General features: G+C 43.4%; 1 protein-coding gene across 1 annotated transcript in view; it reads right to left on the reverse strand.

Annotated features, from left to right (window-relative positions):
• The window catches only part of ELMO1 (engulfment and cell motility 1), a 524,906-nt gene that overhangs the window by 143,592 nt on the left and 360,842 nt on the right, over window positions 1–20,472 (reverse strand). Inside the window, exon 17 of the mRNA XM_080817991.1 lies at window positions 18,605–18,741. Coding sequence (XP_080674117.1) covers window positions 18,605–18,741 — 137 coding nt within the window. The remainder of the gene's footprint in view (window positions 1–18,604; window positions 18,742–20,472) is intronic.

The raw sequence follows: 20,472 nt of genomic DNA on the forward strand, positions 1-20,472 counted from the left end.
AAAACGCTCCTCTTCCAAGTCGTCCTAAGGCAAATATGAAACATGATTTCCAAAATGCGTCGCCTACAATTCTCTCGACACAGTGACAGGCATGAGGATTATAGAGGAAATATTTCAAATAACCACACACGTTCAACCATGAGTAAATGCTCTTGCTTATATTTGGGCGGAATCCATTGTATGTGAGACATCTCAGCTGCTCTGTGCATACACAGAAAAAATATATTTCACCAGAAAGTCCAGTTTGGAAGTAAGAAATTGGCCTCCATCCATTCAACCAATTTTGGGGAAGTGTTATAATGTGGGGCCCCTGGGTAGCTCAGTCAGTTAAGTGTCTGACTCTAGATTTCGGCTCAGGCCATGATCTCAGGCCTTCGTCAGGACTCCACGCTCAGTGGGGAGTCTGCTTGAGATTCTCTCTCTCCCTCTGTCCCTTGTGTGTACCAACCCCTCCATAAGTGCATGCGCACTCTCTCTCAAATAAACACATTTTTAAAATAAAGTTTTAAAAAGGGTGTGCTATAACAATTGTTTATATATTGCCCAATTTCCTTCAAGTCTCGGGAACCCAAAAATATAGCCATAGTATCTTGAAAGTAATAAAGCACCACTTGCTAAGTCTTCTCTTCATGTGTTTCTTAAATTTCATGTTTTTTCCTCAGTCATCTCTGTTCTGCTCACCTGGAAAGCTTCTATCCATACGTTGAAGCCCTCCCAGGGAAGGTCCTCCCTCTATGGAATTCCCTCCTTTGAGTTACTTCTATACAACACACGAGGCTGCTCTCTCCCACATGCCATTTATTCCACAATTACCTCTTTCCAGAGCTTTCCCCACTGCTGTGAACTCCTGAGAGGCAGATTTAGTAACACAATACCAGGAACACCATCCCTAGATGGCTCTGATACCTTATTTGGCCCCAAATACAAAATCTTATTGCAAACCTTTATACTTACAGAAGTTACGAAAGCTTTCTTCTGAGTGCTCCTCTGTCATTCTACCCAACATCATGGTAAAGTTAGGAGAAGAGGATATCTCTGAAAACCTCTCAGTGACTCATTTCATGTGTCTCCCATTCCTCCCTCCTCCCACCCCTGCAATCCCCAGCCTGAGAGGGAAGAGGAGGCGCTAGGAAGCACTCCTGAAACCCATGTTTTCGGCAGCCTAGGTGCTGGGCCCAGCTCTGTCTGCTGTCTGGCTCCTTTTTTCAAGGATGTCACATCTGTTCAGAACTCCCTTCCAGTTAATGAGTCTTCCTACAATGGAGCCTCAGAGGGCTTTTGATCTTTGTACCAATCAACTTCAGGATAAAGACGCGGGGACTAAGCCAGGACAGCTGGCTTAAACCCATGCTTTATTTCAAGGAAGAATAAACAAAACTTTGCTTGAATTTATAACATGGGATGTTGAGATAAAAAAAATTCCCTCTAGACCAGAACCACTAATCATACCAGATTTAGAGCCTGGTGACAGTCTTGCATCCCCATGTTTTAAAATTGGTTTTAAAACTATGACTGTAAGAACATATATGCTCATTAGAGAAAATGTACAAAATTAAGAACATAATAAAAGAGAAAAAATTTTAATTAATTACGCCATGCAGAAGAAACCATTGTTGAAGAGATTTAAACCTTCTTAGTTTTTATTTTTACTTAGTTCAGTGTAATTTTGCATTCTGCTCCCCCACATTTAGCATAATATAAAAAAAGTCTTCTTATATTTAGACACCATTCACAAACATCATTTTGAATGACTGAAAAATTTAACATATCAATTAATGTGCACATAAGTTAATTTATCATATCGTCTTTGCTGAATTATTTCCCATTTTCCTTTTGATACGAATAACAATGAAATGAACATCTATATGCACACCTTTTTCTTCCCAGAATGTCTATGATTCTGAAGCGTCACACTGCACTGCATGACTTCATAAGTGAAGTCATCAACTATTGGTGAATTTCCCAATAGCACTTTGTCCCAACAGCTTTCTTAAAATTCTATTGAAATGTCAAGTTTCTACCAGCAAATGGGTAGCGATGGGCCCTTTGATGTCACTACGGATGGCAAGTCTTCCTTTTTTTTTATAGAAGGAACTCCAGGGTCTTCCATCCCACATAAACAAGGGAGGGGCAGATAGGGGGTAACTAACTTCATGAACAACTAGAAGCTGGGGTCTCCCAGACTCGGCCAGAGCCTGATTTGAAATGTGAATGTGTTTGCAAGCTTCTTGGCCCCTGGTCTCTGTGCAGAAGGCACATGCCAGCAGGAAAAATCAGTTGGATTTTGTCAGGCAGTAAATACCACCAAAATAAACTCTAAAAGTGTTTTTAAGCCACACAAATGAAATTCTACCTCCCTTTTTTTTCTCTTCTGGAAATGGCTCCATTTTTTTCCTAGTCCTAAAAGATATCATCACTCCGAAGACTCACTTCTTCTCCTATCTTACCTTAGCCACACAGTGCCCTTCACTTATGGACTGAATTTGTTCTGTAGTTTGCAAAGTTTGTTATAGAATGTACTTTTTCCTTTTAAAACATTATCAGCTTTTTTTTTTTTTTTAAAGAAGCATTGTTAGTCCCTTTCTACTTTCCATTCATGGATGGATACAAGATTTAATCCAGGTCACATGTGTTGAGCACCTATATAATTTTTTCGGTAGGTGCCCTGGGGTAGAAGGGTAAGGAGGAATTTGTCCTTATTCAGAGGAGTAAGGAGAAGAAAGTGTAGATAACTCAATATAGTCTATGACCATGGTTTTCAATGGGTTCATCTAGGATTCTGCAGTATGGCCTCAAATCAGCCACAAGGTGGGAAAAGGGGTGGCCAGGGGCAAGTTTAAAGCAAGCTAATTTGCCAAAAAGAGGTTTCAAACTCAATGTATGGCTGAGTATGGTAAGTGCTACAAAGCAGGGAAAAAGAAAGCGTGCCTAAGAGGAATCAATTAATTCCACCCCCATGGAAGGGCTCCACAGGGTGAAGGGTCTTCCTTGCTGAGGGAACATGGGTAAGGACAAAGACTTGGAAGCACAAGGCATGTTCAGGGAGCCATCAAGAGGATAACTAACGGTTAGTAGGGGTGTGCTGAAGAGTGCAATAGGCATTCTGTTTGGAAAAGTGGTTTGCAATGTAATATAGAGCTTTTATTATCACTCTGCAAGAAGGGGGAGGCTAAGATTTTTTTTAGTGTAGATGTATCATGAGATGAATTATGTTCTATAAAGGTGTTTCTTGGGCACCTGGATGGCTCAGTCAGTCAAGCATCTGACTCTTGACTGGAGCTCAGGTTATGGTCTCAGGGTCCTGGGATCAAGCCCTGGACTGGACTGGTTCCTCTCTCTCTCTCTCTCTCTCTCAAATTAATATATAAATCTTAAAAAGGAAGAAAGGAAGAAGGGAGGGAGGGAGTTTCTGTTAAGGGAAAGATAATTTCCAGGTGGGCTGAGTCCAGATTCAGAGAGAACAATTAAAGGACAGACACAGTCTGTGTAAGAGATGATGGCATTGGGAAGCAGGGCACAGCAGGACAAGCCAGATGGCCCCTTCTTATGCACTGGTGGATCCACAGGACATGGGAATCCAGAAGGAGAGTTGAGGAAGTCTGGGATCACCCCAAGGTTCCAGGTCAAAGGGACGAGGTAGAATGCCATGCCAATCCTTGAATGGAAGGATGGTTGAAGACGGGATACTGAGAGTGGAGAGGAGGTAGGAGAGAATCAAGAAGAAGGGCTTGAGGAAAGCATAAAGGTCAGGGTCAGTGAAAGGTGGTGGCAGTACCTCGGGAGTCAGGGAATGGCCAGGATCCCAGGAAGCACAGGTGGGGACATGAGCCACTGCTTCAGGGTGCTGGAGCAGGAGGAGCACTGGGAAGAGACCTGACACTCGGGAGGTAACTGCTGACCTAAATAAAGCGATTTCAGTGGGTGGACGTGGGTGAACATCAGACCACAGGGAGTAGAGGAGGTAGGCAAGCGGGGATGGCATTCTCTCTTGGAAAATTTGGCAGTGCAGGGAAGGAAAGAGATTGGATAAGAACTTGAAAGAGGAACGGGGGTGAAAAACAATTTTTTATGGATAGGAGAGATTTGGGTAGCTTTTTAGGTTGAAGAGTCGAAATCGAGGGGGAGGAAGGGAGGATGCCAATAAGCATAAAAATGTAAGGGATAAAAGATTTATTTTTACAAATTTTTTGATGTCTATCTTTTTCATCAGAGCAGGGAGTCATAACAATGTGACTTCTTTCCAGTCTTAAATTAGAACAACTCAACAGTTCCTCTTATTCTCCACTTGCCTCTTAGAAATCATGTCTCTTGTGGCTAAAGAGGTTTTTGAGTATTCAAGACACCTATTACTGCATTTTAGAGGTATTTTTCTTTTCTTGAGCTTAGCTATATAGTTTAGTTACCTTTTAACTTTTTTCTAAAAATATCACTAGCAACTGGAACAATGATAATTATTTTTTCCTTTCATATATATCATATGTCACGTATCTATTTTGTGTGAGTGTTCATTTCCAAAGCCACGGGAAGATCCTGTGAGAGAACCAAGGGCTGCAAAGAAGGCAAACAAGATAGATATTTTGAAATGTCCATCAGAGGTCATGCTTGACTTCACCAAAACCAATGGCTTTTGTGGCTAAAGAGGTTTTCAAGTATTACAGCATAATTTAGTGTTTATAGAGTCCTTTGCCTCTTCTGCTTAGTTTTATTTTTAGTAAGGGCAAAAGACGGGTTGCAGGGGATTAATAAATTATTGAGAAATGAACAGAAAAGGTGGCAAACAGGCCACTAGGTAAGGAAATCTGGCTGGGGGTGAGGGCTGCGTGGAAGATCAAGAAGGGGTTATTTATTTGTTTTTTCAAACACAAGGCATTTGAGTACATTTATATGCTGGTAAGATGATAGCCTCCAAGAGGACAAGATTGATGACATAAGGACCAGACGGGATGACCTGATCAAGCAGTATCCAGAGTGGATGAGAAGAGAGAGAATTCAAAGCACAGAAGGGAGAACCCACCTCTGGGGCCACCAGGGACACCTTCATCTAGAAAGGACACAGGTGGTGAGGGCAGATGTTGAAGAACAGCCCAGTGTTGTGTCGTCAGCTCGAGGGAGAGCTGGTCTAGAATCCAAGCCTCCCCACACCTAGTCTGGAGCATCGTATCATCCTTCTAACTTCCCCTCATGGAAATGGCCCACGTGCTTTACATATACTAGGATAAACTGTAAAGAATTGTTTTCTTATTCAGATATGGGTCAAGTATTGGCCATTCCATATTATCAGCCTAATAGCCTAATAATGGCTCATTTAACCTTGACAACATATATAGGTTTATATGTGTGTGTGTGTATGTATTCCCGTATTTCACAGATGAAAAGGGTGAAAAACAGGGTAAGGACATTAATGTGCCCAAAGTCACACAGCAAGGAAATAATGGAGCTAGGGTTTGAAGCCCACTCCTTGAGTTCAAGGTCAATGCTCTCGACTTACTACATCTATTAACTCAATGTACTGAATTTGTTGATTGAACTTATTCTCTTTGGTAAATTCCCAAACCCTCTTCTTGATTCCTTAGGCCGGGGAGGCCAGGGAGGCAGCTGGGGAGCAGGGAGGGGTGCGGAGTGGCAGGTGGAGATGGGGAGTTGAGGCTGAGGCTTTGTCTGTGGCAGCTTCGGTTCCCCATTATCATCCAACTCTGTCCTAAAGCATTTTATAACTTGAAAATTCAATGAATACAAAATGCTGGTAAACTGCATCCAAAAACCATCGATATCTTTTACTCACAGCCTTATTTTTCTGGTATGTGCACAAGCGAATTCTTATCTACTTGAAAAAATTCAACACCAACTCTACATCCTTGATGGGCCAGGGTCTGCTGAGTTGAGGCTTGGGAGCAAAAATCCAGGGCTGCCTGGTGAGCTGACCACAATAAAACAAGCCAAAGCAGCTTTTCCCAACACACTCGGGGGCAAGAGCATCTCCATTTTATATGCACTTTTATCATGACAGACACATTTTAATAGGAACAGCATCTCTGGGGCATGGGTATTACCCTTTTCTGCTTCTGCTAGAAGGACTCCTAGTGGCCTGGGAGCTTTTGGACAGAATCTCATGCTCTGTGATTCACAAAATGGAAATCTGGCATTATATGCCAGTGACATTCACTTCTATGGCAGCTCAAGCAGCAAAAAGCCATATGCCATACACCTCAGATCCAGCCAAGCCACGCAAACGGAAATGTGAAAGAGAAATAAGGAAATTAGGACCAGAAAAGTTCTTGGGGCTGATCGCCTCCAGCACCTAAAACATACAATCACTGTGGCACGAATCAAATCTTCCTACTCTTATGACACTCTTGGAAAATGCAATTTTTTTTTCTAATTTAAGAGCACTTTGGGAGGTAAAGGTAAAATATAAAAGACAATTTTTGTGAATGACATGGTGTGCTCACGTTTACTATTTAATGTGGCTGCTACACAGGCAGGTGGGTGTGCTCAGGGAGACAGCAGTCACCTAAATGGGTGGACTGCCAGCAGGCACGTTTGTCCTCTGCACTGAAGGTCTCTCAGTAGCCATCCTGTGAAAGGATAAGCACCATTATTGACATTATCTGCCCCACTGGCCTGGAAATAAGACTGGTGGAAAACAGACTACTCCCCAAATGGCCAGCATATGTGGGTCAAGATGAAGGGGGAAAAATGAAACAAAGGGATTTCTTTTTTAATGAGGGGATCCAACCACTCTCCTCGGAAAAGAGAAACTCGGTTTATTTTGTGACTGTTCTATGTCTTTGAGGCTTTCATTCACCTTATATAAAGCTATGTAGGTGGAAAAATAATTACTACTGCCATTTTTGTTAAGAAAGGAATGGCAAAATCGTTTTGTAATTCCCTCAAAGTACTGACATCTGAAGAAGAGATTCTAATTGAAAGATCTAGAAGGATTTTTCATTAAGAGCTATTGGCATTTTGGGCAAGAGAATTCTTCATTCTGTAGAACTACAGAATACCTATGGTCTCCAGGAATTACAAGAATGACCATACCATATTAAAACAGTATAAATTAATTCAGCTTCCTGGCTAGGTGGACTGTTTTAAATAATGTGTGAATTATACATTTCTGGCCATTTATTCATTTGATATCCAACCCAAAGTAATTGGGCAGATCCTATTTCAACAACATCTGGAGAATATTAAGAGTTAAAGCTATAGTTCTTTGCTCCCAATGCTATAGTGGTTTAATTGAGAAAGACAAGCTTGTAAATGAATGACTACTATAATACGCTAGAAGATATTTTCCAAAAGAAGTTCAGACTTCCATGTCATGGGGGCAGGTGTACAGAATTTCATTCTAAATGAAAAATGGAGATGATAATCATCCAAGGTGGTGCTGCTGAGGTGGCCATGTATAAAATCTTAAAACAGAATTTCAGTGAGCAGATGGAGGAAGGCATTTGTGGCAGAAGGAAGGAGGGTGAACCCATATCTGTGATATGAAAGTACCATGGCTTACACAAGGAATTGTGGGCACATCATAACGTGCAGAGCTTAGAGCAGGTGCAGGGTGAAGAAAAGAGGATGAGGCAAGAAAGCTACATTAGGCTAACTAAAGAGAAACCTAAACATCTTGCTAAGGCTGTGAAACTTTATGAGGCAGGCAAGGGACAGGCACAGATGGATTAAAAGCAACAGTGATATGGTCAGATGTGTGTTGGAGGAGGTTTGGAAAGTGGGAAGGTTTCAGAGTTGGGAGATAAGTTACTGCAACAGCTAGTGTCTCAGTCAGTGACTGCTACATGAATGCTGTGTAACAAATAATCCCAATGGCCAGCAAGTTCTTCTCACACTCACAGGTCTGTCGGTCAGCTGAGGTGGCAGTTTTGAGTTGTAATTCTGGGGGCTGACTGGGAAAACGCGACTCCATATGCCTCATTCTGAGACCTACACTTAGGGGCAGTGGCCACCCAGGGTACATCCTCATCTCATGATGAAGGCAGAAGTGCAAGAACCCAAGCCAACCACACAAGCAATATTCAGGTCTCTGCTCACTGCGCATTTGTGATCATGTGACTGGCCCACATCAAAAGTTAAAGGGCAGGGAAAACAGGCTTCACTCCCTCAGATTATGGCAAGGACTCCTGCGGAGCAGTAAGGAACTGCAACCAGCCATTCCACCTACCAGATCTGGAGTAAGGAAAGAGGAAGATCTGAGCGAAGGCAATAATGAGAAAGCAGAGGACCTTACAGTGATTGTAGTGACTTTGGCTGCTGATTGGTTTCACAAAGAGGAACCAGCCCGTAAACTTCCAAACAGAAACTCGCTGGACTGCCAGCTCCATAAAGGCAGAACCCACCTGTATTCCAAGTGTCTAGCACCATGCTTTCTGTGTCATGGACACAAAATAATATTTGTTGAAAGAACGGACAGCATCAGAAGTGTAGGTTAAATAGTGACACCATTCACCAAGATACGGAACACTGACGTGGCCCTGCTGTGTGGATGGTGGTTGTGGGATAGTAACACGGAGTACCATCTCCCTCCCAGGCACTGAGTAGATCCTGAGAATACAGAAAATAGCCAGGCTCTGCTCTCAACGAGTCTGAGGATTAAACAGACAACTGCAGTTCATTGTGGTAAGTTCCAGGGTCACGGTATTATTCATAGGGCCAGAGCAAGGGGATCCCTTGAAGGACATCTGAGGACGTTGTTGCCACAACTGACAATGGCCAGCTTGGGAACTTTCCCAGGGAAGATATAGGGCCTGTGAAGGGATGATATCTGAATTATCCACCTGCCAAAATGACTTCCTCCCACATAGTTTCACTGACCACCTACTATTGTTTTTCATTTCAACAGAACTGCATGGGAAACACATAGAAACAACGAAAGGAGAGGCAGAGGGGAGGAGAGGAGAAGAAGAAACTACAAGTTTGGAATTCTCAACTCTCAAATTCAAGCTTCCCTGTGTCTTTTTCCCTCCATAACAAATTCAGCCTTGCTTTGGTATCATCCTCTTGCCTCCCCATCTTTGCTCCTGCTTTTGACCTCTTTGGCCTAGCGGCTCAGCTCTGTGCTAGAGATGGAGAGAGCAGCTAGCCTCTGGTGTGGACTAGCAGGTGGGGGCTTTGGCTCCTATCCCGTCAGTCCAGGGGGACTGCTCATGCCCAGGTGCCCAGCTATAAAGCACACTTTTGAAAAACCCGCACAGCCACAGAAGAAACTTAGATTACATACACATTTAAATAAACAAAATGTATTTTTAAACTTCTGGCCCCCTAGGTCTGGTATTTTTGCAGGCGGTATTTAGAAATTTCACTTGGGATCTTCTCGGTTCTCCCAGCTCTTATATTGGAGTCCTAACAAATGGCTTCTGACACTACTCTCTCATTCTGATTCCCCATCTCATCTCATCTGGGGCACCCTTTTGCCTTCCATCCCTTGCCTCTTTCTACCATCTGGCACCCTGAACTGGCAATAAAGAGCACCACATGACAGCCCTTTACGTTCTCCCGTCCTGCCTTAGGAAACATACCCTTCATACAGCTCTGTTCTCAACTCCCATAGCATGTCATTTTCTCTGCAATTTCAAGATAAATATTTTCCTTTAAATCAAGGAGGGCTCGTATTTCGCGAGAGATTCCCATCTAATGATGCTCTTCTTAGCAATCCAACTCTGATTCGTGTGTGCCCTTTAATTTAAAATGTCTAGATCTCATTATGCCTTACTTAAAACGTACGCAATTTCCTTTTAATTGGACATAGACTAATAAAATGATTTCTGTGCCATTATGAAATCCCTAACACAATCCACAATGGAATATGGAATTCAGGTCAGAAGAACCAGCTCACAACTCATGTGGCACCCCAAAGTGTAGTTAACAAAAGGGGAAGAAGTTTCAGAAGTCATTGAACAGAGTGAGGCACGGCAGCTAACTTAGAGGCGTCATTATTTCCACGATCAGGGATGGTCTGCAGCTGGACCAAGGGACTGATGTAGCTTACTGCCGCCCAGCAGAAGAACCTATCGATTCTTTTTGTCTTATAATTGGCAAGTGTCAGCTTAGCACATGTTACACATACAAGGAAAGATACACTGACACTAGGAAGACTTCGGAAATGAGGATCTTGCATGCGGAGAAACCTCCGAGACATATATTTCCTATCGTCACGGCTTATCCGAAATTACTCATCAGACTCAATCACGGTAATTATCCTTTCTATACACGCTCCAGTTATGGCAAATGTCAAGAAAGCAAAACACGATAGCAGTGTTTTCAGCCAACTAAACCTAACAGTTAATTTTTAAACAAATTTTAAACAGTTTTACCATTTCTTAGGGAAATTACATAAACAGAGCCAACAAAATCTAAGTCTTTCTGTATGATTCCGGATACAATCCCTTCATAAAGAGATACGGCTGGGCTATCAAATGCATGACCCAGAACAGTCCCCCGAAATGGACCACTTTATGATGACCCCCCCACCCCGTTTCTCACAAGTGTCGCACAGACCTGTGCGAGTGGCACCACGAAGATAGCGTGCTGGGATGTGTGTTCTATTCGTTTAATCACTAAATCCATAAGAGAAGCTTGTCTTTTTCTGAAAATGCTTGCCATCAACATTGCCAGGACTGGCCTTATTCCTTTTCAGAGGCCTTTAGAAGCCGCAGTTAGAAGCTGGTGTCACTTAGTGTTTGCTCCAGGCTGGACGGAGCTGAGTAGTTTATCTGCCGGACATGGTCCAGGGCTCAGAGCCCACCTAGGGACAGTCACTCCCGTCCCTATCTCACAGATGAGCAATCCGGGGCTCATAGGCTGAATTCCTAGCACAAGAGGTTTTGCAGTCGAAGTTATGTGGCTCAGAAGACCTGGGCTCCTGAAGCCCAGTGTGCAGTGCCTCCGAGATTCCGCTAAGCCCCTTAGTCACGGGGGACGTCCCTTGCCAGCAGGAACGCACACAGAGAACTTCCTCCTCATTTAGGGAACTGTCCCTGCTGTAGTCAGTCTCCCTTTGCAGCCAAACCAAAGTTCAATGGGTTTCCACACAGAGGAATGGGAAAATCTGTATTTCTAGATATTAGCACAAACTATCTTAGAAAATCAAAGCAGCTCAGTTATACTACATGACCAAGTGCAAATGACTGTCAGTTTAGGTTCTGTCTGTTGACACCAGCACCTTACATTTGTATGGGGCAATTTACAAAGCCAAGCTTTAAGGGCCTAATCCTCACAGTGATTTGGGGAAATACCATCGTTACTATTATCGTTGTTGTTTTGTTGTTTTGTTGCCCTAGGACACACCGCTGGTGAGGAGCCCCTGGCCCAGGACTGCCCCCAGACTCTCCTGCTATGCTCAGGCTCAGTCTCTCCCTCCTCTCCTCTCCACCTGGCTTTCTCAGTGGGACAGGGGTTCGTGCCCCCAGGGGGAGAAATTTGGTTCTTGGAGGAGCAAAAAAAAAAAATCTTACATTCTTAATGTATGAAGCACAGATAAACAGACAATATATAAACAGGTAATAATGTATTTGCATAATTAAAATCTCAGGGGGAGGGTGATTAGGGGAAAATGTCTAAAAGAGATCCTTGGGGGGTTGGTAATGCAAAAGAGTCTGGGAAATAACACCTCATGCCACCTATCTTGGTCAGGCCCATGTTACCTACAATTACTACACTTCTTTTTAGAAAGTACACCCACCGGGGTCTTTTTAAAAAGATACTTCTTGGGGCACCTGGGTGGCTCAGTGGGTTAAAGCCTCTGCCTTCGGCTCAGGTCATGATCCCAGGGTCCTGGGATCGAGCTCCGCATCGGGCTCTCTGCTCAGCAGGGAGCCTGCTTCCCTTCCTCTCTCTCTGCCTGCCTCTATGCCTACTTGTGATCTCTGTCAAATAAATAAATAAAATCTTTAAAAAAAAAAAAAGATACTGCTTGAAAAAAAAAAAGGTCATAAAGCTGGTCTCTTTTTCAGTCTTTCTGCTGTCTCTAGATAGCAAAATTGATATTGATGGGGACAGTACTAGATAGCACAAATGATATTGATGAGGACGGTAGAAGACAGTCCTGGATTCCTAGCCCAGTGGAAGTAGCTAACTCCATTTAAAAAAGGGTAACAATACCTTGAGCGAACAGCTTAAAAGCACTCATTTAAACACACGTGTGTGCACGGTGCACACACGAAACCATTTTCTACCTATCCAACAGGAAACATCAAAAGAAAAAAAAATAAATCTATTGGTATAATGCATTTGCTTCTACAGGAAGTGTGATTTCCTTCGTGTCAAACCTTAAAGACCTTTGTGAAACATGAGAAGCTTTTTGAATAAATACTTGTAAACGGCCCAGACAGCTGAAAAAATGGATAACCTCCTTGTACGACACCGGGGCCCTTTAAAAGACTTCTCCTCTACTTAAATATTCATGTTTCAATTAAAACATACACCTACTTTATTAGCTACCCCAAGCCTGGTTCAGATCAATACTAGCAGCCCTAGATGGAATTCTAATGAAGATAAACAACACTGAGTCCTCCCCGGCTTCCCCTGGGCACGGATGCACAAAGCCGCCTTTCACAACTTGCTCCAAGATATTTTACAGTCACCTGCCTCATGCAAATGAAGAGATTCATGTTTATTCATGGCGAGAGTTACAGACCACCTTTCATTCCCTAGGCCAGCTCAGCTAACCAGCGAGAGCGCCGTCTGCACCACTGTGAAGTTGAGCTGGCCTAGGAAGGGGACTCCGGAATATATAATTGCCCCCTGAAAAGCATGCACAGAAAGTCAGTAAGCTGGAAACAGTTCGGGGAGTGAACATATTTCTCTTTCTCATTCATGCAATCACTGCCTTCAAGCTCTCAAACGATCCCCTTTCTACGCCACTCCATAATCCATTAGATGTGACTAGTTAGTGGTTATTTTCCATGGATAATCTTCCAGGGGACTTCCTAGGATGTTTCCTCTGTTCTGCTCTCCAATTCTTCCTAATTGAGATTTTCTCCCACTGACTCAGATGGAGCCCGTAGCTTAGCCAGGGGCAGCTGCAGCTTTGTGTGATGGGCCTGGGTTCTCCCTGCGCACAGGCTCTCCTCTTTTAAGGGGATGGCTTCTCATCTGCAAGCCTGAGATCCTAACCTCTGTCATGTGTGCTTTGCATATTACGCTGCTGGGTCAAGTTTCAAAATAGTGCTTCTGCTCTAGAGTGACAACATTTTTCAAACCATTAGTTTCTTCCATTTTGGCAATTTGAAAGCATGGCAAAGTCATTTGATCTTGTTTTCAATGGCGATTTTGATCGCATCAAAAGTATCACCGATGCCAGAAACAAGTATTTTGAAGGTATCTAGACGGTTCAGACATCCCCAGAGAGTCTGTGTGCAGTGAGGTAATAGCTACAGAGCCTTAACTCTCTCCAGCCATTAAGCACCTGAGCCTTTGTGAAACCTGACTTTTAGGTTGCTGCCCATGGCTTGTCACATGGAAAACTAAGGTACCTAATAAAGTTATTTCTTCCCAAATGCATGATGTTTTCCATTGAACCCCGATTTCTGCCAAAGTTAAATGAGCTCATCCAGTTCAGAACTTAATCTGTGGTACAAAAGCTGTTTCCCTTTTCTTTCCTTCCTTCCTTCCACCCCTCTGTTCCTTTTTTTTGTTTTTTAATGTAATGGCCAAAAAATTTTTTTTTCTTTTGAAAAGGGCAACTTACTCATTTTTCATAGATAGGATTTATCTTATAATGTACAAAAAGAATACAACTGCATATGACATTTTACTTCCTCAAAGCATTTTTACATTTATTACTTAAATTTAGTATCACAGCACCATAAGAGAAGGCAATGGGACACCGGCATTCACTTTTTATTTTTTATTTTTTTTAAAGATTTTATTTGACAGAGAGAGATCAGAAGTAGGCAGAGCAGCAGGGAGAGAGAGAAGGGGGGAAGCAGGCTCCCCGCGGAGCAGAGAGCCCGATGCGGGACTCGATCTCAGGACCCTGAGATCATGACCTGAGCCGAAGGCAGAGGCTTTAACCCACTGAGCCATCCAGGCGCCCCGTTCACTTTTTATTCTTTTAATTAATTTTCAGGCATAGAGTTCCTGAGTAGCAGAACCAGGGTTAGAACCTGGGCCTTAAGAACCAATGGACGGACTACTTCACCCATGCACACAATTCATACTAGTTGGTGGTTTGTGTTATGGGTATCAGCTGATGGTCATTCTGTGGATGTGATTTACCCTTAGTGATCAAATCTGCCTTCATGAAAAATCTTCCTGAGAGCATTGCCCCCACCCCGAAGTAGTAATTGCTATGCTGTGCAAGTGGGCATTGGGATGACAGAGGTTTCCAAAGCCCCCCAGGTGATTCTAAGGTTTGGGTAAGGTTGATGAGGTTGAGAAACACTGCTCCACACAAATATCGATTTTGATGTGTATAGCCTTGTTAGAATTTCTAAAGTGGCACAGTCTGCAACAAAAGCTTTAAGTGAGATTCCCATACCTGAAATACCCAAATCTCTTGTGTCTTCTTTCCTACCCTGCTTAAAAAATGAGGGCTTCAATGAAACGATTATGGGGCCACTTGTGTGCTGAGGTATCTGGCTGCCGTTTAAGCTCTTCTCTAATGCCCATAAAAATGAATAATGCATGCTCTAAAATATTGGTAATAAAAGGCAAAAACAGAATACAAACTCAATGGCCTGAATCAATGGATTATTCTGCAGAGACTGCTATATTGGGAAACTGGAAAAAAGCATTTTCCGAAGCATAAATATTTTAATCACTCTCTAATTCTACTTCTTTCACATAAATGAAAAAACGTCCCATCTTCGGATTCCCCAGGCTGGAGCAGCAAGAAGACAGCTGCATCTCCAAACCTTCCCTCCCAGCAGAAGCATTAACTACCAAGCACGAGATATCTACAAACTAGTGTCCCAAGCAAGGGGCGCTGTAGAAGAAATTCCTGCAACTGCTGGAATCTAGTTATTATTTGTAAAATCAGAATTTTGGATTGAGGGATACAGCTTCTCCAGTAATGAGCGGAAGAAGGCAGATAGCTAAGCCCCTTCTCAGAGAACCCGGGCCGTAGGTCAACAAGCAAATCCGCCATCCACGCTACTGTTCAAAGTGGCGACAGTCTGAGACGGTGTCCAAGAAAGTTCAAAAGAAAGTGTGTCTCACGTTGGGCTCTTTTAAGATATTCTGAATTCGAATCTGAACAATCTTCGGAAACAAGAAAAACATTCAATCTACCAATAACACCGAATCCACGTTTCTTCCTAAATTCAATAGCTTCTGCTACCAAGTTAATAACAAGAAGAAAAATGAACTGATGAAAATTTCAGTTCTTCTTCTCTCCTTTCCAATTTATTATCTGGCAAACCAGAGCAGTGGCTGATAGACAAGCAGCAGGAAAAAAATCAGGAAGAACTGACCTAGAGGCCTTCACACAGGGTCCATCTTTTTTCAAAAGCCTGCTAGAGGCAGAACAGGGACACAAAAGAAAAAGGACATAGTTAAATCTGTATTTGAGCAACCACTAGCAGAATGCTGACTGGTATACTGGTCTACCAGCAAATAAAACAACAACAAAAAGCTCATCTGTCCGCATTTCGATACTTTAAATGGATACACACAGATAGACATACAATGCGATACATCTAACAAACTAAATATACAGTATAGTAGGTAGAAAAATGCACCCTTTCCGCCACGGATGTCCACATTCCAATCCCCAGAATCTGTGAATATGTTACATTATATGGCAAAGGGGAATTCAGATTGCAGATGGTACTGAGGTTCCTAATTGGTTGACCTTAAAATAGGGAAGATTGCCCTGGATTATCCAGGTGGTCCAAGGTAATTACAGGGTCCAAAAGAGTGAAAGATCCAAGCCAAAGCAGGATCAGAGTGATGAGGTGTGATGTGGGAAGGACAGGACTTGCTATTGGCTGGTTTTTAAGATAAAAAGGGCCACAAGCCAAGGAATACAGCCTGCTTCTAGGACCTGGAAAGGCAAAGAGATGGCTTCCCCTTCTAGAGTGGCCAAAAACGACCAGAGCTCTGCTAACGCCTTCACTTTAACCCATGAATCCCATTTCTGGCTTATGAGCTCCCGAGCTGTGGGAGAGTAGACTTGCACTATTTAAACTACAAAATCTGTAGTAATTTGTGAAAGCAACCCTAGAAAATTAGTATATGCATGATAAAATAGTTTGTAACGGATAGATTTTTCTGTTATAGAAGTAAGGCATGCGTAATTCTAAAAAGAAAAAAGCAAACAAAACAAAAATAACCCATGTAGAAAACTGAAAGCCCTTGTTATTCTCATCCCTGACCCTCCTCTGGTATCCACTCTTGACCAAGGGATATGTGTACATAGGGTGGGACCCTCTGCCTCTCAGGCTTCCAACTGCCTGTTCACAGCCATAATCCCCATCACTACATGGCAGCATGTATGGGACACTAGGCTGACTCTATGATTGGTAGACAATGCACAAAGATGGCACAAGGGCCACAGTAAGAAACTATCCCCCAATCCTGGCCCTTAGGTCTTACCAAAGGCAGTTTTTATAGCCACATAAGTTCATCATGAAAAATGTTTCAGAGTGACACTTTGGGGACCTCACCTAGACAAAAGAATATCATTACCACCAACCCAAAGACCTGGCCGTGATGAACCCACACAGACCCAACAGCCATGCTCACTTCCTCTGGACCGAGGCCTCCGGCTCCCTTTGCTAACAATGTATCCTCAGGACTTCATTTCATAAACTGTATGTTCTGCCGGATTTAAGCATCTAAGTGCTAACCTTCTTGAGCCATCCCTCTGCAGGAATTTGGTAATATTTTCCACATGCCTTATCTGTGCATAAATCACCAACAATAATATTTGCATTATTATCATTTACAAAAATGCTGATTTTCGTAATTCAGAAGAAGCAGGGTGAATGAAATCCTCTCGGAAAACAGTCAGATACCTGATGCCATTGCACATGACAGCCAGTGAGGTCCCCTTCTCCTGAAAGAACAGGTGTCCCACACACATAAGAGCTGAGGACTGGACGGCTTTCAGAAACACTGAAGTACGGACGTGAGGCAGTAATCTGATCTGGGGCAACGCAGCCTTGGTCATTTCAGAGACTACCTAACTCTCCACTTATTTTTTTTTTTTTTTTTGGCTCGATTGTACAAAGGTCTCCCTGCTCCTTTATTCCTCTTTCCCAGGGACGATTTGGGAAAGTCCCTCATAATCCAGTGAAGTAATCTTAGGAGGCTGAGGCATTACTGGATTTCTTTCTCTCACTTCCCTTCTTCAGTCATGCCTGTTCTTGGGCGTAGCTGCTAAGACCCTTGGCAGCTTCAGACTGTAGCTGGCAGATCAGGGCTCTCCACAGAGGGGCTGCTGCTGGGACCTATTTCAATGAACTAAATAGATGGCCCAAGGTGACTAAGACAAAACGGATTTGCTTCACACAGGGAAGATCATCATGTTGATGGAGACGATCAGGTTAGAACCCAACTGAGGCTTGGCGAAGAGTATTATTGCCTTTCCCTCATTTCCTTTCCTTTCAACTAGTATCAGTTCAAGAGGCCACGAACCAGAAATATGGTGGAAAAGAAGGATGGAATGTTAAGTTCAGAGGAAAGGTGACAGGGAAGCAAAGACCAATGAGAATATCAAGTGCAGTTGGAATTCTATGTTCTGTTCACCAGCTGTGAAGGCCCCACAGGACGACCATGCGACCAGACCCCTGGACTCTTAGCAACAGGTATGTCCCCAGGACCAGGTCAGCAGCCATGGGTGATGGAGCCAATCAAACCCAGATCCAGAAACAGTAGCAAAGGAAAGGTACTAAAGACCTCTCCCAATATGCCTGTCCCAACCATCAGTTACTACTGGCCATGGGTTATGGTCAACAAGGCCTTTATTTAAGGATAAAGATTTTGTTTCTCTTGAAAAGTTCACACGATACTTCTGCTTCTGCTAAGCTGGCCAACAGTCTTCTCGTCACCCAACATTCACTCACAAAGAGAAACACAAAATTCATACTTTCACAGAAAATCAAAGAAGATATCCATTCAAAGAATCAAATGATTTCTATAAACAAAACAAAACAAAAAAAGAAAAGAAAAGAAAAAAAAAGTGTCATATAAACTTAACTCCTTGAAAGAGATTTTGCTTTTGAATAAAACCTCTTTTTGACACAGCAAAGGGCAGATTATTTTAACACATCCATAATCTGCAAGGAAACCACATCACCTAGACAGAGAAGCCTTCCTGATCTCATTCTTTCTCTAACAGCCATCCACACAGGTAGAGGGAGAGGCCTTTCCCCCAGTGGATGCTGTTATAACACAGAAACCTGGACTAATGCCCTTAAACTAAAAAATTAATCTAGACAGTATTTTTTCAAGGAAAGGTCTCCACTGGTGGCTCCAGTTTAGTTAGCCAAAAGGGAACAAGGCTGCTCTAGGCTTATCCTTGCAGAGATGAGAGCACCACCAACACATAGCTCATGTCCATACAGGTATGGGAGCTAAAGAACAACGCAGAGGTGGGGCTCCCTTGGGGACGTAGGAAACTGCTGCCTCTGCCTCAGATTCACCTTACCTTGTTGAAGTCTTCAGAAGTTGCCCTCATTTCCTTCCACGTCTTGTTCAGGAGCTGGATACAGATGCAGAAAAACTCCTCGAAGGATCTGTCGTGGGTGAAGAACATTGGGTGGAAATCGTTGCAGGTCTCACTGGCTGGAAGAAAGAGAAGGGAAGTAAGAAAGTTTGCAAAGTGAAATGAGAGGCCACAGCCACATGGAGGGCTCCCAAAGAGAGGACAGGAGGCAGGTTTGGCCAAAGCCACCGTGGATGTAAGGCATTCTGAAAAAGCAACCTAAGGACAGTCCCCATGCAACTGTGAAGTCCAAGGTCAGACAGTCAGACCTATCCCTGGGCGCACATTTTGCCTAAAGGTGGTTAGCTCCCGACCTACCCCACCATAGGTCCCTTACATTTTTTGTTCTCTGGGTTTGTGTCTTTGATCTTATAAAGGACGATGCAAACTGGCCTCTCAGTCACAGTTCCATCACCCTTAATTTCCCCTTTCTCGACAGAATGACTAGCAGAGGATGAGCTTTCCCGAGCACACAATTAATTGCAACTTTGAAAATCGCATCCTTGATGATTTCTCCAGGGGGCTCTTTTCCCTCTTATGGCAGTAAGTGGGGGGACATTTGAGATCATATACCATCTGATGCCATTAACCATTTGTTTTACATTCCCAGACACAGATGGCTGGAGGTCAAAGCAACCCAAATGGCTCTGGAGGTCGCACACAGTCCAGTCCTGGACCTAACAGTGACATCAGCCAGACTGCCCTCATGCCTCCCCACTGAAGAGCTTCTCGGGGTCAGAGCCAGCGCCCCAAGCTCTACAGCTGTGCCTACTCCTCTCCTCCTTCCCAGACCAGGACCCCAGCCACCCTCTTCTTCCCTGATATGGGGGCCGCTTACACTTTCACAGTCCTTGTACCTTTACATGGGCTCTTTACAACGCCTCTCATGGTTCCTGCCTCATGGACAAGGACACTGGAAGGAGCCAGGTTTTGTGACCAACCCCTACCCAAAAGAGTACCCAAGTTTTGTTTTGTTTTTAATATAACCTGTTAATGTATAGTGAAAGAATTCCTATTTGAATTGGAATCTCTCTAAAGGCCAATTAGTCTTCACGTTTCCAAATGGCAGAATTTCAAGGCCAGGAGTGGAGGATGGGGCAGGGCTGGAGCAGGGTTTATAGCAAAGACCTTCTGTATGTGCAGAAAGCCCTGTGCCTGCCATGTGGTTGCTTCCACTTGGAAAGAATCCTCTGGTGCAGACCCCTGCACATGAGCCCTAAGCAAACCTAAGGGAACACACTCTACTCTGGCTGGGCCGTAAGCTACAATGCACCAGCCTCTTCTATCTTGGTGGATTCCAGACTTCTAGATGGGTAGATACGAAGATACATAAATGCTGTTTTCTTCCAGACGAGGTAAGGACACAGGCTAGCAGCAATGTGCAGTGACACAGGAAAGGTTTGGTTCTGAGAATAGGAGATTTGGGTTCAAGTCCAGCCGGTGACAATCAGGAGCAAGTCCCTTTACATTTCTGAGCCTTGATTTTTTTTTTTTTAACTAAAAAATGTTAATGACATCTCCTTGTCCATCTCTATAGGTTTTGGAGAGGATCAAATGACATGGCTCACAGGAAAGTGCTTTAAAAGGACAGATGTTGTTGGAAACATGAAGCAAGGCGATGATAACAAACATAGGGTTGGTGTGTCATTTCTTTTCTTTTTTTTTTTAAATTATTTATTTTTTTTTTAAATTTATTTGAGAGAGAGATCACAAGTAGGCAGAGCAGCAGGCAGAGAGAGGTGGGGGGAAGCAGGCTCCCTGCTGAGCAGCGAGCCTGATGCGGGGCTTGATCCCAGGACCCTGAGACCATG

The sequence above is a fragment of the Martes martes genome (genome assembly GCF_963455335.1).
Source record: "Martes martes genome assembly, chromosome: 11".
Taxonomy (NCBI): Eukaryota; Metazoa; Chordata; class Mammalia; order Carnivora; family Mustelidae; genus Martes; species Martes martes.